The sequence below is a fragment of the Octopus sinensis genome, linkage group LG2 (assembly GCF_006345805.1).
Source record: "Octopus sinensis linkage group LG2, ASM634580v1, whole genome shotgun sequence".
Taxonomy (NCBI): domain Eukaryota; kingdom Metazoa; phylum Mollusca; class Cephalopoda; order Octopoda; family Octopodidae; genus Octopus; species Octopus sinensis.
This window is the reverse complement of record NC_042998.1, coordinates 56,520,519-56,541,166: the sequence shown is the minus strand read 5'-3', so window position 1 is coordinate 56,541,166 and position 20,648 is coordinate 56,520,519. Positions and strand designations below refer to the sequence as shown.

At 40.8% G+C, this 20,648-nt stretch overlaps 1 protein-coding gene across 1 annotated transcript in view; it reads left to right on the top strand.

The window, feature by feature from the left end:
• Positions 1-10,904, top strand: part of LOC115230424 (probable ATP-dependent RNA helicase DDX56) — a 32,354-nt gene extending 21,450 nt beyond the window's left edge. The window contains exons 14-17 of the mRNA XM_029800621.2: positions 2,243-2,332; positions 3,801-3,906; positions 8,778-8,869; positions 10,780-10,904. Coding sequence (XP_029656481.1) covers positions 2,243-2,332; positions 3,801-3,906; positions 8,778-8,869; positions 10,780-10,851 — 360 coding nt within the window. The 3' untranslated portion in view covers positions 10,852-10,904. The remainder of the gene's footprint in view (positions 1-2,242; positions 2,333-3,800; positions 3,907-8,777; positions 8,870-10,779) is intronic.
• Positions 10,905-20,648: the final 9,744 nt, after the last annotated feature.

Below are 20,648 nucleotides of genomic sequence, written 5' to 3'. Positions count from 1 at the left end.
TCTTTATTGTGGAGAGTTCGCTCACTGTTTTACTCACTAAGTAGTGGGAGCACTGCACAGTTGACAATTGTTTTATTAACTTACATTCTTTAATGCAACTCCTCTAATAAATAGACTGAGAAGTGTTTTTCAACTGTTTAACTATTAACTTTGAAATATTTTCTAATACAGCAACGTTTCCATTAGTAAGGCGGCAAGCTGGCAGAATTGTTAGCATGCCGGACGAAATGCTTAACAGTATTTCGTCTGCCATTATGTTCTGAGTTCAAATTCTGCCTAGGCCGACTTTGCCTTTCATCCTTTTCGGGGTCGATAAATTAAGTACCAGTTATGCACTGGGGGTGGGTGGGTGTAATCGACTTAATCCCTTTGTCTGTTCCTGTTTGTCCTCTCTGTGTGTAGCCCCTTGTGGGCAATAAAGAAATAAGTAATTGAGGATAACAATAAATAAAATGTGTTTTTTTAAAAGTAATTTTGTTAACGATATCACTTCTCTTATGCAAGATTAATTATGTTTATCAAAAGATAGACCAACTTTTCATAAAAGTTTAAATTTCAATAGCACTGGTGTAAGTGTTTGGTAAGAAACTTATTTTCCAGCATCATGGTCTCTTTCAGTCCCATTATATGACAACTTGAACAAGTGTCTTTTACTGTAACTCTGGACCAACCAAAACCATGTGAGTGGATTTGGTAAATGGAAACTGAAAGAAGCCTGTAGTGTGTGTGGATGTTACTCTCTTCTTGCCAGGACTGCATGATAGTTGTAAAAACAATTGTTACTGTCATTCAAGTAGTGTCCTTCATTTATTGTCTTTCATGAAAAACATGTCTGATCATGTGGAAATATTACCTTAATTGAAAACAGGTGAGGGTTGATGAGAGGAAGGGCAACCAGCCACAAAAAAAATCTGCCTCAACAAATTCTGTGTGGCCATGTGAGCATGGAAAAATGAATGTTAAAACAGTGGTGATGATGATAATGATGAAGGGTTAGCAACATAAAAAGCATCCAACCTCAAATAAGTCCCTGTTTAACCCTTTAGCATTTAAACCGGCCATATCCGGCCAAAAGTATTCTGCTTTTTTTATGTTCAAATTGGCCATATCTGATCTCTCACACCAACCCTACAATATCATCTTAAAAATTAACAGCTACCTCATCAAAATCTCATAACTACAAGATAATGCATGATTGTTCAAAACAATGTGGATAAAAAAGCATTGGTTTTGGCAGAATAATGTGAACACTAAAGGGTTAAATCATGCAGGCATGGAGAAAAGAATTATAGGTATCAAATAGGAGAATAACCCCAACACTGCTTAAAGCAACTATTTAACCCTTTTGATGCCATTGTTCTCAAAAGCACCTCTGGGTTTTATGATACAAATTTCCTGTTTTACAGTGATTTGAATTGAAACCATCCATTGCAATCTCATGTTAAGACTTGCTTAATAATAACAAAGTTATTTTACTAAATTCTTCATTACTTTCAAAATTAATTGAAATAAAGTCAGTTTATTTCAACAAAAATGTGGTAACAAAAGGGTTAATTTGCAAATATTCTTTGCTTATATTGAATAAATGGTTTCATAGTATTGTGCAAATGAAGTGCAACTTTTAGTTAATTAGTGCAGTAAGACTGCAACCTGATTATGATTGCCCATTAAAACTGTTTTATTATTCATGTGATGAAAAAAAGTTGTTTTTTTGTTTTGTTTAATTTTTCATTGACCAATCTGATGGATCACCCCAATATAAAAAAAAAATTCTGTTCAACTAAAATCCTGTAAGGTGTCACCCCAGCATGGTCTTAGTCTAGTGATTGAAGCAAAAGAAAAAAAAGAATCAATTTGGTTGTGCCGGTGGCACATAAAAATGCCGTTGGCACGTGAAAAAACATTCGAGTGAGGTTGCCAGTGCCACTGGACTGGATCCTGTGCAGGTGGCACGTAAAAAACACCATTTGGATGTGGCCGTTGCCAGTACCGCCTGACTGGCCCTCGTGCCCATGCCACGTAAAAGCACTCACTACACTCTTGGAGTGGTTGGTGTTAGGAAGGGCATCCAGTTGTAGAAACCCTACCAGATCAGATTGAAGCCTAGTGCAGCAATCTGGTTCGCCAGTCCTCAGTCAAATCTTCCAACCCATGCTAGCATGGAAAGCAGACGTTAAACGATGATAATAAATGCATAAATTTCTTACAGTTGTTCATTTTTTTTTTTTTTTACTTTTACCAGGATGCTTTGAATGTCTGCACAAGAAAAGCTGTCAAAGAAGCAAGACTAAAAGAAATTCGACAAGAAGTCCTAAATTCTAAGAAATTAAATGTAAGTTTCTAATATCTAATCAAAATTCATGTAACCATCAATCTGATATATTATTGTCTTTGGTCAGCTTTGTCTCAGAAGACAGTAGTGTCCTTCACTCAAATAGGTTTCTTGTACAGGTCAGATATTCTTGATAAGCCACACTTCATTCCAGTACATTCTGTCCTGCAGGAATTGATAGTGTGGTAGTAGACCGTATGATATGTGTTTTAGCGTCTTGTTGCTTCATATGTAATTAATCCTTCAGACACAGGTATGGCTGTGTGGTGAAGGCACCTTGGTGAAGTGTTTTCCACTATAGCCCCAGGTTGAACAAAGCCATGTGAGTCGATTTGGTAGATGGAAACTGAAAGAAGCGTATTGTATATTTGTGTGTTTATGCCTCTTTGCTTTAGTATCACATGATAGTTGTAAAGAAGTGTTACTGACACAGAAGCAGTATCATTTGTTTCCCATCTTCCATGAAGATGTGTCTGGTGATGGGGAAAATATTACTTTGTCAGGAAACGAGTGAGGTTTGGTGACCGGAAGGACATCCAGCCATAGAAAATTTGTCTGAACAAATTCCAGCTGATCCATGCAAGCATGAAAAAGTGGACGTTAAAGTTATGATGAGAATGATGATTAGCATATTTCTGTTGAAATACGCTATCATTGTTTCAGTTAATTTTTAAAATAATGAAGAATGCTGTAAAGTAACTTTGTCATTAAGCTGGTGTTTAAAGCATGAAATAGCATGATATTTTGATAGATTTGCTTCAATTTGATTTGGATGACTTTAAAACAGGAAGTTTGTATCATGGAGTTAAAGAACCAGGCAGACTGGTCGAGACTGACAAAGTCAATTCAGTTGATATATAGCATTCTTGATTCTCTGCATTGTTTCGACATAATTTTTAGAATTGGATACATGCATGGTTATGTGGTTAAAAAGTTCACTTTTCAACTGTTTGGTTTTCAGTTCAATCCCACTGTGCAGCACCTTGGGCAGGTCTCTTATACCTCAGCCTCAGTTCAACCAGTACCTTATGAGTTAAACATGTTAAACACAAACTATGGAAGCTCATAGGAGGCACCGTTTTTGAGTGGGAGACTTAATCTATCTCCTGGTTGAACACCACTACTTGGCCTTTGGTGCTTTTAGTGGAAAATATTCTGTTGCAAACATTCTGGCCAGGTCTCTTATCTTAGGGTTATTTCTTCCTACCATTCATGAAGGCTCTGAAAAGGGAAATGGGCCCTGTCCCCACTCCTTTGCCAAAATCATGTGAAAAGATTCAGGACAAATATACCATGATGTTTTTAGTTATATTCTGAGGTTTGTTTTGCCTTTCATCTTCCCAAAACAGAAAACAAAACAGTTAAATAATTTAATCAGCAAATCAACCATGTCCTCCTACAAAAGAAGTGATTACTTGTGCTATAGACCACTATTATGATGACCCTTATCTATACTTTTTTTTTGTAGTCATTTTTCCAAGCTCATCCAAGGGATAAAGAAGTTTTACATCATGATGCAAAATTACAATTTTCTCAGAAATCTTTGAAGCTAGAAAATGTTCCTGATTATTTAAGTAAGTAACAGCAATCGTATTTAATATATTACTGTCTATATCGATTGTTTCTAGAACACCCGCGAGAATAATTCAAGTGCCACTAGTTTTGGCAAGTTTTGAATTATAAAAGTTATCATTATCCAAATAATTATTTATAATTGCACTGGGAAAAGGCCACATTTTCAAGGAGAGTATAGTCCGTTATTTTGAGTCTTGTATTTGACTAATTCTATATGCACTTGTGCATAATACACAGACATAATTAAGGACAACGAACTCCCAGAAAAACATATTTCTTGTCTGATATACATTGACTTTTCTTTAATATTATGGTGTATGAAAAAAGGAGAGTCGAGTCAAATTTATTATAATTGCTGTATAGAATGCACTGGAAATGTTCACACATCCTAAATGAAACAAAATAACAAGTTTGAAAGTGACTTTTGAGGTTTGTGTTTAGGCTGTAAATGTTTATCTACTGTAAAGACAACATTGTGGAAACTAACAGTGTTATTAATATATATATATTTAATGTTGCTTACTGAAAACTGTCTTATCTTTTTAACTGACTTCTGGCTAATGAACAACAACAGATATAGTATACAAAATTTAAAGATATCTACATACAAAGTTATCAAATCAACAAATAACCTCTCTCATGCATCACTCTATCACTTATCTTTCCATTATCCACGCTGTCTCTATACCAGATCTCTTCTATTTACTGTATTGTCTATTCTGTCAGTGTAACTAAGGAAAGTAGTATTTAATACACCATATTATCACACTTTCTCCATATCATTCACCCTCTCACTACCCATCCATTCATATTTACTCTGCTGGTATAACTAAGGAAGACAACACCCAATACACCATTCCGTCACACTTTTTGTACTACCAGTCATCATTCCTTTTCCCCCAAGCCCTTTGCTGTTGGCATCCAACACTCACATTTACCATTGACCCCTCTTTGAATCCTCCCATCTATTACACTTTCCCTCCAATCACTGTTCCTGCCATTATACTCTTGCAAATTTCAACCTTCACATCCTAATTCCTCACATGTCATCTCATCTTCTCACCATCTCAGATACATTACTTTGACTGAACAAACATATCATATAGTAACAAGTGCTTGTCTTATGAGATGCAAGGCAACCTCACTTGTGCTGGTACTACAATAAAATGCACCCGTTAACCCTATAAATGTAGTTGGCAAATGAACAAAGATGATGTAGGATCGAGAGAACCTCACATTGTCTCTGCTCATTCTGGAGAGGTTGTCATATCTTGTCAAGAATATGACAAGCTCTCTGATACTGGTGCAGTGACAAAAATGCACCCAGTATACTCTGTAACGTAATTAATGACAGGAAGGTCATCCAGCCCCAGAAACGAAATCAATATTGAAACATTTGAGCAAGATTCTGGGAAGAGAGTTAGTTAACAAGAACCAACAACTGATTTGGACTGTGGCAATCCATGTCAGAAGTGGCCATTGACTAATGATGATGATGATGATGACAATGAACTTGAATTGAAAATTCTGTTTCCAAGTATCAAATCCCACCTACCACAGCAGACTTGTTATCTTAAAACTATCTTGGTAAATGCTTATAATTGTAGAACTCTGCTCCATCAAGTATGTCCCCCCACATCTCATCACTTCTCTTTCTCTGGTATTATTTAGCTACCATAATCAGCCAAGAGCAGAATAGTTACATATTACACTAGCAGTATCGCCCGGCGTTGCTCGGGTTTAAATAATAATAATAATTGTGTACAGGGAGTATGTGGACGCAGGGTTTTTTCTCCCAAAATGCATGGTGGTACACTTGTCCACAGCCAGTTTCAGTTGCCAGTCTGTGATCCATTGCTGCATTGTGTCTAGGTCTGATTGCAGGAAAGAGTTGTAGACATCAGGATCAGTCCTCTTGATTTCAAGGTACAGCTTGATGTCGTCTGCATATTTCAATACTGTGGCATTCTTTAAATTGGCATCTATGTCATTAATGTATGCTACAAACAGGAGGGGACCAAGGACAGATCCCTGTGGTACACCCGATGACATCTCATATGGTGTAGAGTGCTGTCCTAGAACTGTGACTACCTCCTTTCGGCTGAGGATGAAGGATTTCAACCAGTTAAAAAGGTCATCCCCCACACCCATTGCAGAGAGTTTCACCATAAGCCTTTTGTGTGGCACAGAGTTGAAAGCCTTAGCAAAGTCAAGGTAGACAACATCCACCCATGAGCCACTGTCAGTGATCTGAGTAATGTCCTCAAGGAACTCGACAAGCTGGTCACTGCAGCTGGAGTTAGGGACAAATCCATATTGTGAGGGTCGGATGAGACTGTGAGAGCTCCAGAAGTTCCAGAGTGTTTCTCTGACACACGATTCCATCAGTTTTGCAATACAGCTAGTGAGACTGACTGGGCGATAGTTGACAGGTGATGTGCGGTCACCCTTTTTGAACAGAGGAATGACACTGGCAGTTTTCCACTGCTCCGGAGTAGCACCATTGTTGAGACAGTACTGGAAGAAAATAGAAAGCTGGTGTAAAAGGAAGTGCCTGCCACGTTTGAGAAGCAGGTATGTAACTCCGTAAGGGAAATAACTATATAAGCATTTTTAGTGAGTTATAGCAAAAAAAATAGCAAAAAAATGCATTAAAAATGGAATAAAAAATGATGGTAATTTTGGTGTCTTCAAGCCATGAAGTCGTTGTTCTAAAAGAACGCTGGTCTCCTTGACAATGCTTTATGACGTTGATTTCCTTACACTCCCTTCCCCACAGCTTCACGAGGGAGGGAAGAAGGAGGAGAAGCAACACAGGTGCAGCTGTGAGCGTGGACGCCAACTCCGCCGCCATTGACACACGAAAAAATATGCATTAAAATGGAATAAAAAATGATGTTAAATTATTTTTAAAATCGTAGACTCATCATAGACGCGCGCTAATACCCAGACGGGCTCGATATGAATCACGACTATAAGATACCCGAATTTGGTTAAACTGCACCGCAAAATGTGGGAGTAGTTAGGAATCTAAATCGAAGGGGACAGACACTCACACAACTACAGTTTTATATATATAGATTTCCTCTTCCTCACCTCAGAACTACCTCCATTTAGCCATTATCTTCCTTGACCACTTTTCCACCAATCACTTCCTTCCTGAGTCTTCAGCCACTTCTCTGTCTCTCTACCCTGCTATATAATTCATCCTTAATACCTCTTTTCTGCTATCACTCCCTATACCCTCACATCTCTACCATAACACCTCCACCCCCAACCACTCCTATATCTCTCACTGTCACTTCTATCTCATCTCAAGCCATCTTTCCTCATGTTTGTATGAAACTTCTCCCCTCTATCCCTGCTGCCTACTTACCCATCCTAGTCCTCTGTACCACTTCACCTATATTTACTCCCCACAGTACCTTGAGGGTATGTCTTGATACATCTCCACCACCCTCTGTCTCTTTCCTTTCTGTTCTAGCTGAGGTATTCTTGTATCTCTACTACATCATGACTCCTATCACCTATTTCTCTATTATTCTTTTTAACCTTTCATCAGCTGGTACAAAGCCACCTTCCTCAATACTACTACACCTCCTCCCAGTCAAGGGGTCTTTGTATCACATATTCTGGATACTTTGATTATATTATCTTTCTATTATATCTGCTTTGTGTGTGTGAATGTGTCTGTATGTGCGTTTGTATGAACCAACTAGGAAAACCTCTATGTGGTAGCCAGACATGTTAGAAATAGTAACCTAATCTCCATTGAGTCACCAACCCTTTCCTCATGGGTTATCACCAAACAGTCTATGGGCAAAACGTAACTGCCACTATTCTGGAAAGCTTTCGTAGATCAATCGCATAGATAGAGAGAAAAAGAACAAATTTACTCATTCTTTGCTTTTATCTGCCCACACTCTACTAATGTGATTACTCTCTTGTGGCATATTTATTCATGTATGTCTATATATAAATGTGTGTGTTGATAATGATCTAAGCACACACACATTTACTTCCTACTTAGCAAGTTTCTGGTTTTTTTAAAGCTTTCTTTTGTTTCTCTCTTTATATATATCATCATCATCATCGTTTAGCATCCGCTTTCCATGCTGGCATGGGTTGGACGGTGCAACTGGGGTCTGGCAAACCAGAAGGCTGCACCAGGCCCAGTCTGATCTGGCAATGTTTCTACGGTTGGATTCCCTTCCTAACGCCAACCACTCCATGAGTGTAGTGGGTGCTTTTTACGTGCCACCTGCACAGGTGCCAGACAAGTCTGGCAAACGGCCATGGTCGGATGGTGCTTTTTACATGCCACCAGCACGGAGGCCAAGCGAGGCTGGCAAACAGCCACGATCGGATGGTGCTTTTTACGTGCCACCGGCACGGAAGCCAGTCAGGGCAGCACTGGCAACGGCCACGTTCAGATGGTTCTCTTATGTGCCACCAGCACTGATATCACAGCGACAATTTCCATTCATGTTGATCGATTTTGATTTTTGATTTTCACTTGCCTCAACAGGTCTTCACAAGTAGGGTTTTGTGTCCCAAGAAGGTAAGGTATGCATAAGTGGACTGAGGCCATATATATCTCAAACCATCCAACCCAGCATGGAAAATGGATGTTAAATGATGATGTTGATGTATATATATATATATGTATATATATACTACACTCTTGGAGTGGTTGGCATTAGGAAGGGTATCCAGCTGTAGAAACTCTGCCAGATCAGATTGGAGTGTGGTTCGCCAGACCTCAGTCAAATCGTCCAACCCATGCTAGCATGGAAAGCGGATGTTAAACAATGATGATGATATATATATGTGTGTGTGTGTAATGTTTCTTTTTGTTTATTTTTTTCAGTACCTACAACACTTAAAGATTCTATACATAATTCACCCAGTGTCAAAAAAATACAACCATTTTCTCACCAACGGACTTCAAAGAAAAAAAAGGTAATTTTCATTTATGTGATTCAAGCTCAATTTGCATGTGAAGTTTATGTTCTGGACTCTTGATTAGTATGTCTCATCTTAGTCATTATGTTGTTGCTAAGCCCCAGATCAAACCTGTTACCAGAGTCTATACATATACATTCGACATGGGCAATTCTTTCTTGTCTTGGGATTCATGGTCAAACAGCTGGGTGGAATTGCGCGAAAAATTACACAGATGTGTAGAATCATCCAGTGGTGATGCTGGGCTTTGTATTTTTTCATAGCTCGAGATAATCTACTATAATAATACTCTTGTGTTTATGAATGAGAAAGGAAGGGGTGATAGATGAATAAAGAAGGAAGGGGTGATGTCATACTTGGTAGTGGGATGATGAAAATTGTACACTGAAAAATAAATCAAACAGCGTTTCAACTCTGAATATATGTGTGTATATGTAAAAGGTGGGGTATGTGTGTGTGCGCACATGGGCAATGGAAGTGAGATGGTTCATCTTTGTTCACTTAGTATTTGGGTTTATTTTTTGATTTGGTTGAATCTTGGGTTTTTTTCAAATTTTTGTTGGTCAGTTATTTTTAGCGTTTTGACAGAAAAAAGTCATTCTGAAATTGTTTTTTGACATAAGCGTGCCCAAACAAGTCGAATGCTTACACAGAGCAGGTTTTACAATCACATCATCCAAACTGATCAGGTAAAACTGGGCTTAGCTGCTTGTATGTATATATATGAATATGTGTGTTTGTGGTGCATGTATCTTTGTATTTGTTCCCTCGTAAGTTGGCAATGGTATTGATTTGTTTGATTGACCCTAAAAGCAGTGCTCCAGTATGGCCACAGTCCAATGACTGAAACAATTAAAAGGGTAAACAAATATGTATGTAAGATGGTGTAAATAGAAACATGTGGAACTCTTGTCGTATACAAACAGAATAACTTTAGCTGTCTACATCATTTTTGCTTGGAACTATTTCCAGTCTATCTCCAGTTCTCATCCATGGACTGAATTTTGGTTGATTCTATTTCTAGTCAATGTATTATGTAGAGCAGGGGTCGGGGAACTTTTTTAACCAATTACCCCAAAATATATTTTATTTACACCAATGTTACCCACTTGATTTGAAAGGAAGGAAATCATAGATTTTTAATTCAAAACGTTTATTGAATCTATTTATATGGAGAATACAATAATGAATATAAAAAGTATAAAACAAATGCAATAAAATAAATTAATATCTTCATTATGAAACAAAAGGATTTTTCTAGAAACTTTTTCACTTCAAGTTTTGGAGACATGATGTTTCATTTTTGTTACAATTACATCAAAATTGGGGTATTTTGATCCTAGAACAATTTAGATAGTCTTTAGGATCCAATCAATTACTCTGTTTTGTTTTTATGTTCATTAAGAATAGAAAATCCTTTTTTGCAAAGGTAGGTTGTTGCAAAAGGCAGCAATTTTTTGACTGCCTCTTCATGCCAGAAGAAAAATTTGTTGTAACAAAGAACACATTTTTTATATAATTTTACTTATATCTAATGAGTCCTCATTACCCCCAAGACTTTCATTTTTACCCTGCTTGGGGTAATTTACCTCGGTTCACTGACCCCTGACGTAGATGAATTCACGCTGGCTTTTGACATTACCCCTCTCGTTCAAATTTTAAATCTTTCTGATAATCATTTTATTGCACTAGGCTTTTCTAACAAAAGTATAATAAATGAGTAAATAAATAAGATTTGGTAGAATAAACAGGGTGAACAGAACTTATGAAACTCTAGGCCATTGAGTCACTTTGTAACTTCTGACAAAAAAAAAAGAAAAATTTTGGCAAGAAAACAGAATAATTTGAAAATTACCGAGTCATTTCTTATATATTAACTAATTCTCTATTTACTGTTTCCATTGCAGAGAAAATACCAAGCTGACCCATTAAAGAACTTTACATTAAGTTCTAGCAAAAAGAAAAGATATAAAAAATGAATTGATATTCAGAAAACAATGGCTTTAATAAAACATCTATTCAATTTTCATTACTCTACTTGTTCTGTGTTCATTTCTTCCATTTGTTTCAATTCTTCACTAATTTCTGAATTAGATAATGAACCATCTGTCTTAGAAGTTGTTGCTGCTTCTGTTATTATTACTTCATTTTTTTTTCTTCTTCACCGCTACTGCATCCAGCATTGGTGTTCATTCTTAGGGCTGTCCTGAGCAAACAGACATGATCAAAGTCATTCCTTATGTACACAATAGGTTTCTTTCAATTTCCATGTACTCTACTCACAAAGTTTTGATCAGCTTGGGCTATAGTAGAATACATTTGCCCAAGCTGTCATGCAGTAGGGAACCTGAAAACATGTGATTGAGAAGTAACATTCTCAATCATAAACCCACACCTGCATCATGTATGAAAACCCATCAAGCTTTGTGCAAAGCACAGACAGTCCAACTAAAGTGTTTGACAACAGCTGGAATTCTTTCATCCTGACATAGCAATGGAGGTAAAGGTAGAAAACTTCTTATCTCAGCTTAAATGAGCAAGAGGAAAGTCAGTTGTCAATTTCTTGAAATGAACTTTGTCTTCGCTTATTTTAGGGTGTTTAGTAGATATGTTATGAGACAGAGATTATGAATGGTTGAGCTGAACTAAATCATTGTCTCCAACTTGGTGTTGATAAGAACAATAGAAAAATGAACTGAGATTCACTGTGGATAAATCAAAAGTTTGGCAGATTGAATTTCAGAGATTACCCACCATCTCATGAGATAGTTAAAAATTGCCCAAATGATTACTCTATGAAGAAAGAAATTAGTCAATAACTAATATTATTTTAAACATTTCAGTAAGTATGGATATATTGTGGGTTTATTGTGGTGCTGGATTGGCAGATTCCATAGAGTGCTGGACAACATACCTTGCAAAATTTAGTTGTGTCATTCTATATCTTTAGTTCAGATCCTGTTGAAGTTGACTTTGCTACATCCCTTTCAGGGGTTGATAATATAATGTATGAGTCAAGTACTCGGGTGGAAATAATTGACTGTTTCCCCTCTCTTCAAATTTCTCATCATGTGTCTGCATTGAGGTGTGTAGTTGACAGTTGTCATAATGGTCATAGAACGAAAGATGTGAGGTATTGGTGGTTGAGCTGGGTTCTCGTCTTCTCCCAGTGCGCAGTGTTGTTTTTGCCCCTCTGTTATCACCATGTTCTTCCCCCTCTACTCTCTCTCTCTCTCTCTCTCTCTCTCTCTCTCTCTCCCTCTCTCTCTATATATTCACTTTCACTCGCTGCCACAGGCTTCTACCCACACCTTCGCTCCCCCTCCCTATAAAACCCTACGCACGAGGCTTGACCGCCCTTATTATTGCTTTCTCCTGGCTATAACACACGAACTACGAACCGCAGGATGATGAATAATATCAGCTAAGTCATATTTAAGTTCACGACCTGTCCCTCTTTCATTGTTTTTGCAAGTATTATTATCACCATCAAGCCTTATTATTGTGTCCCCCATATATTATCGTTATCCTTCGTCTCAAATGCTAGCTGAAGCATATAAACTTTCGCTCACAAAAACTTATTCACACGACCGCAAAAAAAAACATCTCGTCTCAATCTGGTGTTCTTTCTATCGCTTAATTCTCTAACCCATCTTTCCCAACTTCCACTCATAGAAAATTATGCACACGACCGCAAACCTTTCCATCTCAAATCTTGCCTTTCTTACTGCCGCCTAAATCTCGTCTTCTCCCAGTGCGCAGTGCGCCCGCCCTCCCTCCCGCCCCCACCACCAGTACCGGAAGTCCTTATCTCACCTTGCCTTCCTTTGCTTTTCTTCCATGAACACCTAAAGGCCTTAACCAATACCACCCCTTCTATATATGGGGTGACCATACGGCGCAAAAACATGTTAGTGCAGTGTAACAGGTTGAACTTAAGTTCATTGCTTTGCTTATGAATTCTGCCAAATGCGAGTTTTCTTCTTCTTTTCAGGTACATGACGGCACTGCTCCCCGTCCCTGGGCCTCTCGGGTCAATTCCTTCCACCCCCTCAGGTGGGCACTCTCAACGCTGGCACACTGAAAGGTAGGTCTGGCGAGATAGTCGAGATGCTTGAACGGAGACGTGTTGACGTATGTTGTATGCAAGAAATAAGGTGGAGAGGAGGATCTGCTAGGTTCCTCACAGGCAAGGAACACAGGTACAAGATTTTCTGGGCAGGGAACACTGACGGGGTTTTGGTGGCGTGGGTATACTTATCGCTGAGAAATGGATAGATAGAGTAATTGAGGTAATCAGAGTAAGTGACAGAATACTTAAGATTAGAATAGTGCTTCATAATAGATTAGCAACCATTTTATCGGCCTATGCCCCTCAGCCAGGGCTACCCGATGGACAGAAAGACAGTTTCTATGACACCCTACTGCAGACCACCTCATTGACGAACGACAGGGACCTTCTCTTTGTGGCTGGTGATTTCAATGGGCATGTTGGACGACATGCTGGGGGCTTCCATGGCGTGCATGGAGGCTACGGTTATGGTTCCCGCAACGAGGAGGGAACCAGGCTGCTGGAGTTCTGCGATGCGAATAGTCTTATGATCTGCAACACTAACTTCAGGAAACCAACAAGCCACCTGGTCACCTACCGATCGGGCCGGCATACTAGCCAAATCGACTACATCCTCGCCCTGCCAAAAAGGGAAAGATGGCTGCTTATAAATGCCAAAACCTTCCCAGGCGAAGAATGCACCCCACAACATAGACTGGTAGTTAGTGACTTTAGGATCAGGACTAAGAGGGCGACTAGAAGACGACCAACATGGAGAAGAAGGGTCTGGAAGCTTAAAGACCCTGCGAATGGACAGAGATTTAGAGATATGTTACTTGAAGCCTTTGACGAAGTGGAAGGGGGTATAGCTACACATGGGGTAGAAGACAACTGGACGTTTCTGAAGGGACAACCTGCTGAAAGCCGCTGACCAGATCTGTGGCTGGTGCAAAGTCCCCTTAAGACCCAAAATAACATGGTGGTGGAACAATATTGTTGATAGGGCTATTAGACAAAAGAAACAGGCTTGGAAGGCCTGGAAGAACGGTGGTAGCAGGAAGTGTATCAGACTGCCAAAGGGAAGCTAGGAGACAGGTCTATCTAGCCAGAGGGGAAGCAGATAAAAGAAAATTTGCCAATGTCCTGCGCCGTGAGGATGAAAGACTTGAGGTATTTCGTGTTGCAAGACAGTGTGTGAGAGAGAATCGAGATGTGGTAGGAGAGAAATGTGTTCGCATGGGAGGAGGTTCACTTGCGCTAAATGAGGATGCAAAGAGAGAAGCTTGGAGACGCCACTATGAAAGGTTGCTGAATGAGGAAAATGAATGGGATAAGAGAGTCTGCCGAATGTTGACCCAACAGAGGGACCAGCTATCCGAGTTGATAGTTCCGTGGTAGCTAAGGCAATTAGAAGCATGAAGACAGGGAAAGCCCCAGGCCCATCAGGAATTACTGCAGAGATGCTCAAAATATCTGGTAGTGTCGGCTATAGCCTAGTCACCCGTATAGTTAACCAGGTGATACACGAAGGAGTCATACCCAATGACTGGTGTAGCAGCATAATAGTCAACTGCTACAAAGGTAAAGGCGATGCCCTAGATACAAATAACTACAGGGGCATCAAGCTGTTGGATCAAGTAATGAAGGTTACGGAGAGGGTTATAGCCCAGTTAATTAGAGAGAGAGTTAGCTTAGATGATATGCAGTTTGGGTTCGTGCCAGGGAAAAGTACTACTGATGCTATATTCCTGGTAAGACAGCTGCAGGAGAAATACCTAGCCAAAGGTAAGCCCTTGTACCTGCCTTTTGTTGACTTAGAGAAAGCCTTTGACAGGGTCCCCCGATCCCTTATCTGGTGGTCAATGAGGAAACTAGGGATAGATGAATGGTTAGTGAGAGCTGTGCGAGCCATGTACAGAGACGCAGCTAGTAAGGTGAGGGTTGGCAACGAGTACAGTGAAGAATTCCGGGTAGAGGTTGGGATCCACCAAGGTTCAGTCCTCAGCCCCCTCCTATTTATCATAGTCCTCCAGGCAATAACGGAAGAATTTAAGACAGGATGCCCCTGGGAGCTCCTATATGCTGATGACCTTGCTCTAATTGCTGAGTCACTATCAGAACTGGAGGAGAAGTTTCAGGTGTGGAAACAAGGATTAGAATCGAAGGGCCTTAGAATCAACCTAGCCAAAACCAAAGTCCTAATAAGTAGGAAGGTGGACCAACCACAAACGACTTCAGGTAGATGGCCCTGCTCGATCTGTAAAAAGGTGTAGGTAGAAACTCTATAAGGTGCACCAAGTGTAAGCTATGGACACATAAGAGGTGCAGCAATGTCAAAGGAAGGCTAACTAAGAAAATAGTTTTTGTCTGTGGCAGATGCTCAGGAGAAATAAACACTGGAAATGTGCAGAGACCAACTTCTACTACGTTCCAGGGAGACAAACTAGAAGTAGTTGATAGCTTCCGCTACCTAGGAGACCAAGTCAGTAGCGGGGGTGGGTGTGCTGAAAGTGTAACTGCTAGAGTAAGAATAGCCTGGGCAAAGTTTAGAGAGCTCTTACCCCTGCTGGTGACAAAAGGCCTCTCGCTAAGAGTAAAAGGCAGACTATATGATGCGTGTGTACGTACAGCCATGCTACATGGTAGTGAAACATGGGCCGTGACAGCTGAGGATATGCGTAAGCTTGCAAGAAATGAAGCCAGTATGCTCCGATGGATGTGTAATGTCAGTGTTCATAATCGTCAGAGTGTAAGTACTTTGAGAGAAAAGTTGAACCTAAGAAGTGTCAGTTGTGGTGTGCAAGAGAGACGGCTGCGCTGGTATGGTCATGTGACGAGAATGGATGAAGATAGTTGTGTGCAAAAGTGCTACACCCTAGCAGTTGAGGGAACCTGTGGAAGAGGTAGACCCAGGAAAACCTGGGACGAGGTGGTGAAGCACGACCTTCGAACTTTAGGTCTCACCAAGGAAATGACTGAAGACCGAGTCCTATGGAAGTGTGCTGTGCATGAGAGGACCCGGCAGGACTAGTCAGGCCATATCCCATGGCCCCTACCTGGGACGTAGTCGATCCACCTGTGCATACCTTCCTTCTTGTGACACTTGTGAAGACCTGCTGAGGCAAGTGAAAATCAATCAAAATAAATCAATCAAAATAGATGAACATCAATGGAATTTGTATCTTTGTGGTACCAGTGCCTGTGGCACACAAGAAAACCATCCGAACGTGGCCGTAGCCAGTACCGCATCGACTGGCCTCCGTGCTGTGGGAACATGGTGGCACATAAAAACACCATCCGAAGACCCGGCAAGACTAGTCAGGTCATAACCCGTGGCCCTACCTGGGACGTAGTCAGTCCACCTGTACATACCTTCCTTCTTGTGACACTTGTGAAGACCTGACCTGCTGAGGCAAGTGAAAATCAAAATCAAAATCAAAACAAATCAAAATAGATGAACATCAATGGAATTTGTATCCTTGTGGTACCAGTGCCGGTGGCACACAAGAATCCATCCGAACGTGGCCGTAGTCAGTACCGCTTGTGGTACCAGTGCCGGTGGCACACAAGAATCCATCCGAACATGGCCGTAGTCAGTACCGCATCACTGGCCATCGTGCTGTGGGCACATAACAAACACCATCCGGTCGTGGCCGTTCGCCAGCCTCATCTAGCACCTGTGTCGGTGGCACATAAAAACACCTTCCGAAGACCCGGCAAGACTAGTCAGGCCATAAACCATGGCCCCTACCTGGGACGTAGTCAGTCCACCTGTGCATACCTTCCTCCTTGTGATACTTGTGAAGGCCTGTTGAGGCAAGTGAAAATCAAAATCAAAATCAAATCAAAACAATCAAAATAGATGAACATCAATGGAATTTGTATCTTTGTGGTACCAGTGCCGGTGGCACACAAGAGAAAACCATCCGAAAGTGGCCGTAGCCAGTACCCCATCGACTGGCCTCCGTGCTGTGGGCACATGACAAACACCATCCGATCGTGGCCGTTCGCCAGCCTCATCTAGCACCTGTGTCGGTGGCACATAAAAACACCATCCGAAGACCCGGCAAGACTAGTCAGGCCATAACCCATGGCCCCTACCTGGGACGTAGTCAGTCCACCTGTGCATACCTTCCTTCTTGTGACACTTGTGAAGACCTGTTGAGGCAAGTGAAAATCAAATCAAAACAATCAAAATAGATGAACATCAATGGAATCTGTATCTTTGTGGTACCAGTGCCGGTGGCACACACTTTGTGGTACCAGTGCCGGTGGCACACAAGAGAACCATCCGAACGTGGCCGTAGCCAGTTCCGCATCGACCGGCCTCCGTGCTGTGGGCACGTAACAAACACCATCCGATCATGGCCGTTCGCCAGCCTCATCTGGCACCTGTGTCGGTGGCACATAAAAACACCTTCCGAAGACCGGCAAGACTAGTCAGTCCACCTGTGCATACCTTCCTTCTTGTGACACTTGTGAAGACCGGTTGAGGCAAGTGAAAATCAAAATCAAAATCAAAAGACAAAATAGATGAACATCAATGGAATTTGTATCTTGTGGTACCAGTGCCTGTGGCACACAGAAATCCATCAGTGTCGTAGTCAGTGCGGTGGGCACATGACAAACACCATCCGATCGTGGCCGTTCGCCATCATCTAGCACCTGTGTCGGTGGCACATAAAAACACAATCCGAAGACCCGGCAAGACTAGTCAGGCCATAACCCATGGCCCCTACCTGGGACGTAGTCAGCCCACCTGTGCATACCTTCCTTCTTGTGACACTTGTGAAGACCTGTTGAGACAAGTGAAAATCAAAATCAAAACAAATCAAAATAGATGAACATCAATGGAATTTGTATCTTTGTGGTACCAGTGCCGGTGGCACGTGGCACATAAGAAAACCATCCGAACGTGGCCGTAGCCAGTACCGAATCGACTGGCCTCCGTGCTGTGGGCACGTAACAAGCACCATCCGATCGTGGCCGTTTGCCAGCCTCATCTGGCACCTGTGTCGGTGGCACATAAAAACACCATCCGAGCGTGGCCGTCAGCCAGCCTCGTCTGGCACCTGTGTCGGTGGCACATAAAAACACCATCCGAGCGTGGCCGTCTGCCAGCCTCGTCTGGCACCTGTGTCGGTGGCACATAAAAAACACCATCCGAGCGTGGCCGTCTGCCAGCCTCGTCTGGCACCTGTGTCGGTGGCACATAAAAAACACCATCTGAGCGTGGCCGTTTGCCAGCCTCGTCTGGCACATAAAATCACCCACTACACTCTCGGAGTGGTTGGCGTTAGGAAGGGCATCCAGCTGTAGAAACACTGCCAAATCTGACTGGACTGGTGCAGCTTTCGGGCTCCCCAGACCCCAGTTGAACCGTCCAACCCATGCTAGCATGGAAAGCGGACGTTAAATGATGATGATGATGATGATGATGACATAAATATTTTCCATCTTGATCATGAATTGGAAATGTGACAAAGTTTACACACTGGAAAGGACAATTCTGTAGCTCTTACAAATAGCGGTTTATGATCAAGAAGGTTCTGTAAATTACCACAGGAGAAACTATACCATGCTGGGTTCATGATTGCAAAATAGTCGCTATCTACTAGGTTGAGTAAAGAGTCATGAAAACAATTGTTAAGAGTGACAACATGAGAATGTAGCTAACTTAGCTGTAGGTGCCCACACACTGGAAAATGACACCCAGAGCATGCCTATTCATAAATTTTGATAGATGTTCTAGGGATCTTTTTGGTTTGAACGGCAGTTTTTTAAAATAATTACCTATGTCTTTGCTACCCACAAGGAGCTAAACACAGAGAGGACAAACATAATGATTAAGTCGATTATATCGACCCCAGTGCGTAACTGGTACTTAATTTATCGACCCCAAAAGGATGAAAGGCAAAGTCGACCTCGGCGGAATTTGAACTCAGAACATAACGACAGACGAAATGCCGCTAAGCATTTCGCCCGGTGTGCTAACAACTCTGCCAGCTCGCCGCCTTTTTAAAATAATTACCGCGTAACTAAACACTTTTAAACTTCATATACTGGTAGAATGTGTTTATAAAACATCTTTTCTCTTGGCTTTTTTGAGAAAATTCTATAGTTTGTAAGATATTTGTTGTTTTTTTTCTTCAATTTCAACCAATCAGTGACGTCTATTGAGGTAAAAAAACATTCTGTGCCATATGAATATGACCCTCGTTTAAGAAACAGATTGGGTTTATTTACATTTGTGAAAAAAAAAAGATACCCTTCCTTCCACCCCTAACCCTAAAACTGATTGAAATGCAATAGATCGATACTAGGGTCATAATTATGGGTGACAATTTCATATGACACTGCTAGAAAAAACTGCCGTTCAAACCGAAAAGATCCTGTTCTAGCAGCTTCTAGAAATATGCATCACATGATGTTTCGATGCTGATTGGTCCATAACTTGGTGGATCACATGAAAAGGCTGTTACTAAGCCGTAATTTTGACTCGGCAATTTGTTGATTCAGCTTTGAATCTGTTACATGTCTCTATGTTAGAAACAATTATGACCCTACCAAGTGAAATGTGTAATTCACTGGACCAGCCGAAATCATGATGGAAGAATCATTAAGTAAATGTAAATGTGATTATACAGTGGCTGCTGTCGAAAACTAGATTTATTTACAAAATAAATGTGGGATGGGGAAGCACTCCGTCGATTACGACGACGAGGGTTCCGGTTGATCCGAATCAACGGAACAGCCTGCTCGTGAAATTAACGTGTAAGTGGCTGAGCACTCCACAGACACGTGTACCCTTAACGTAGTTCTCGGGAATATTCAGCGTGACACAGAGAGTGACAAGGCCGGCCCTTTGAAATACAGGTACAACAGAAACAGGAAGTAAGAGTGAGAGAATGTTGTGGTGAAAGAGTACAGCAGGGATCACCACCATCCCCTGCCGGAGCCTCGTGGAACTTTAGGTGTTTTCGCTCAATAAACACTCACAACGCCCGGTCTGGGAATCGAAACCGCGAGTCCGCTGCCCTAACCACTGGGCCATTGCGCCTCCACACAAAATAAATGTAAGTAACTGTGAAACAAAACTGTCAATATTGTAGTGGTAAGTTGTTTATTATTATTATTAACCAAGTATACTTTTTGAGCTTACAACGCTAATAACCATAGAAAAGATGTAAACAAAACAACCTCTAGTTATTTTTCTTCTCAAAACACATCGACCTGCAAAGAGCAGGCAGATTGTTTCGATTCACATTTGTTTTGAAACTTTCCATTTCCATACCTTACTAATACATCTTTCAAAAATATAGCTAAATATATAAGAAGTATACATTTCGTTTCGTCTAAATCTGTGCAGAGCAAAATCATATTCATCAGAAAAACGTATTTAAGTTTTTCCCAGAAAGATTGCCGAGCAAGCAGATTTCACCATTCAAGTTCGGTTTACGATTCACACTATTTCTATTTCCTAACATTATTTGATGGTTATTATTATTTTTTTAATCCTAAATATTTCATTTTGACCAGTTCTACGAAAAGAGAAACCACATCATCAGAAAACTAATCTAAGTTTTACAATAAGAAAAACTCTGCAGAATGGAAATGCTTTTTTTTTTTGGTTAGAATTCTAAATAATGGAATCTGATTGGTTACTGTTATAATCCCCCCCCCCGCCACCTTGCTACCGTCACTCACAAACAAACCGGAAGTCAT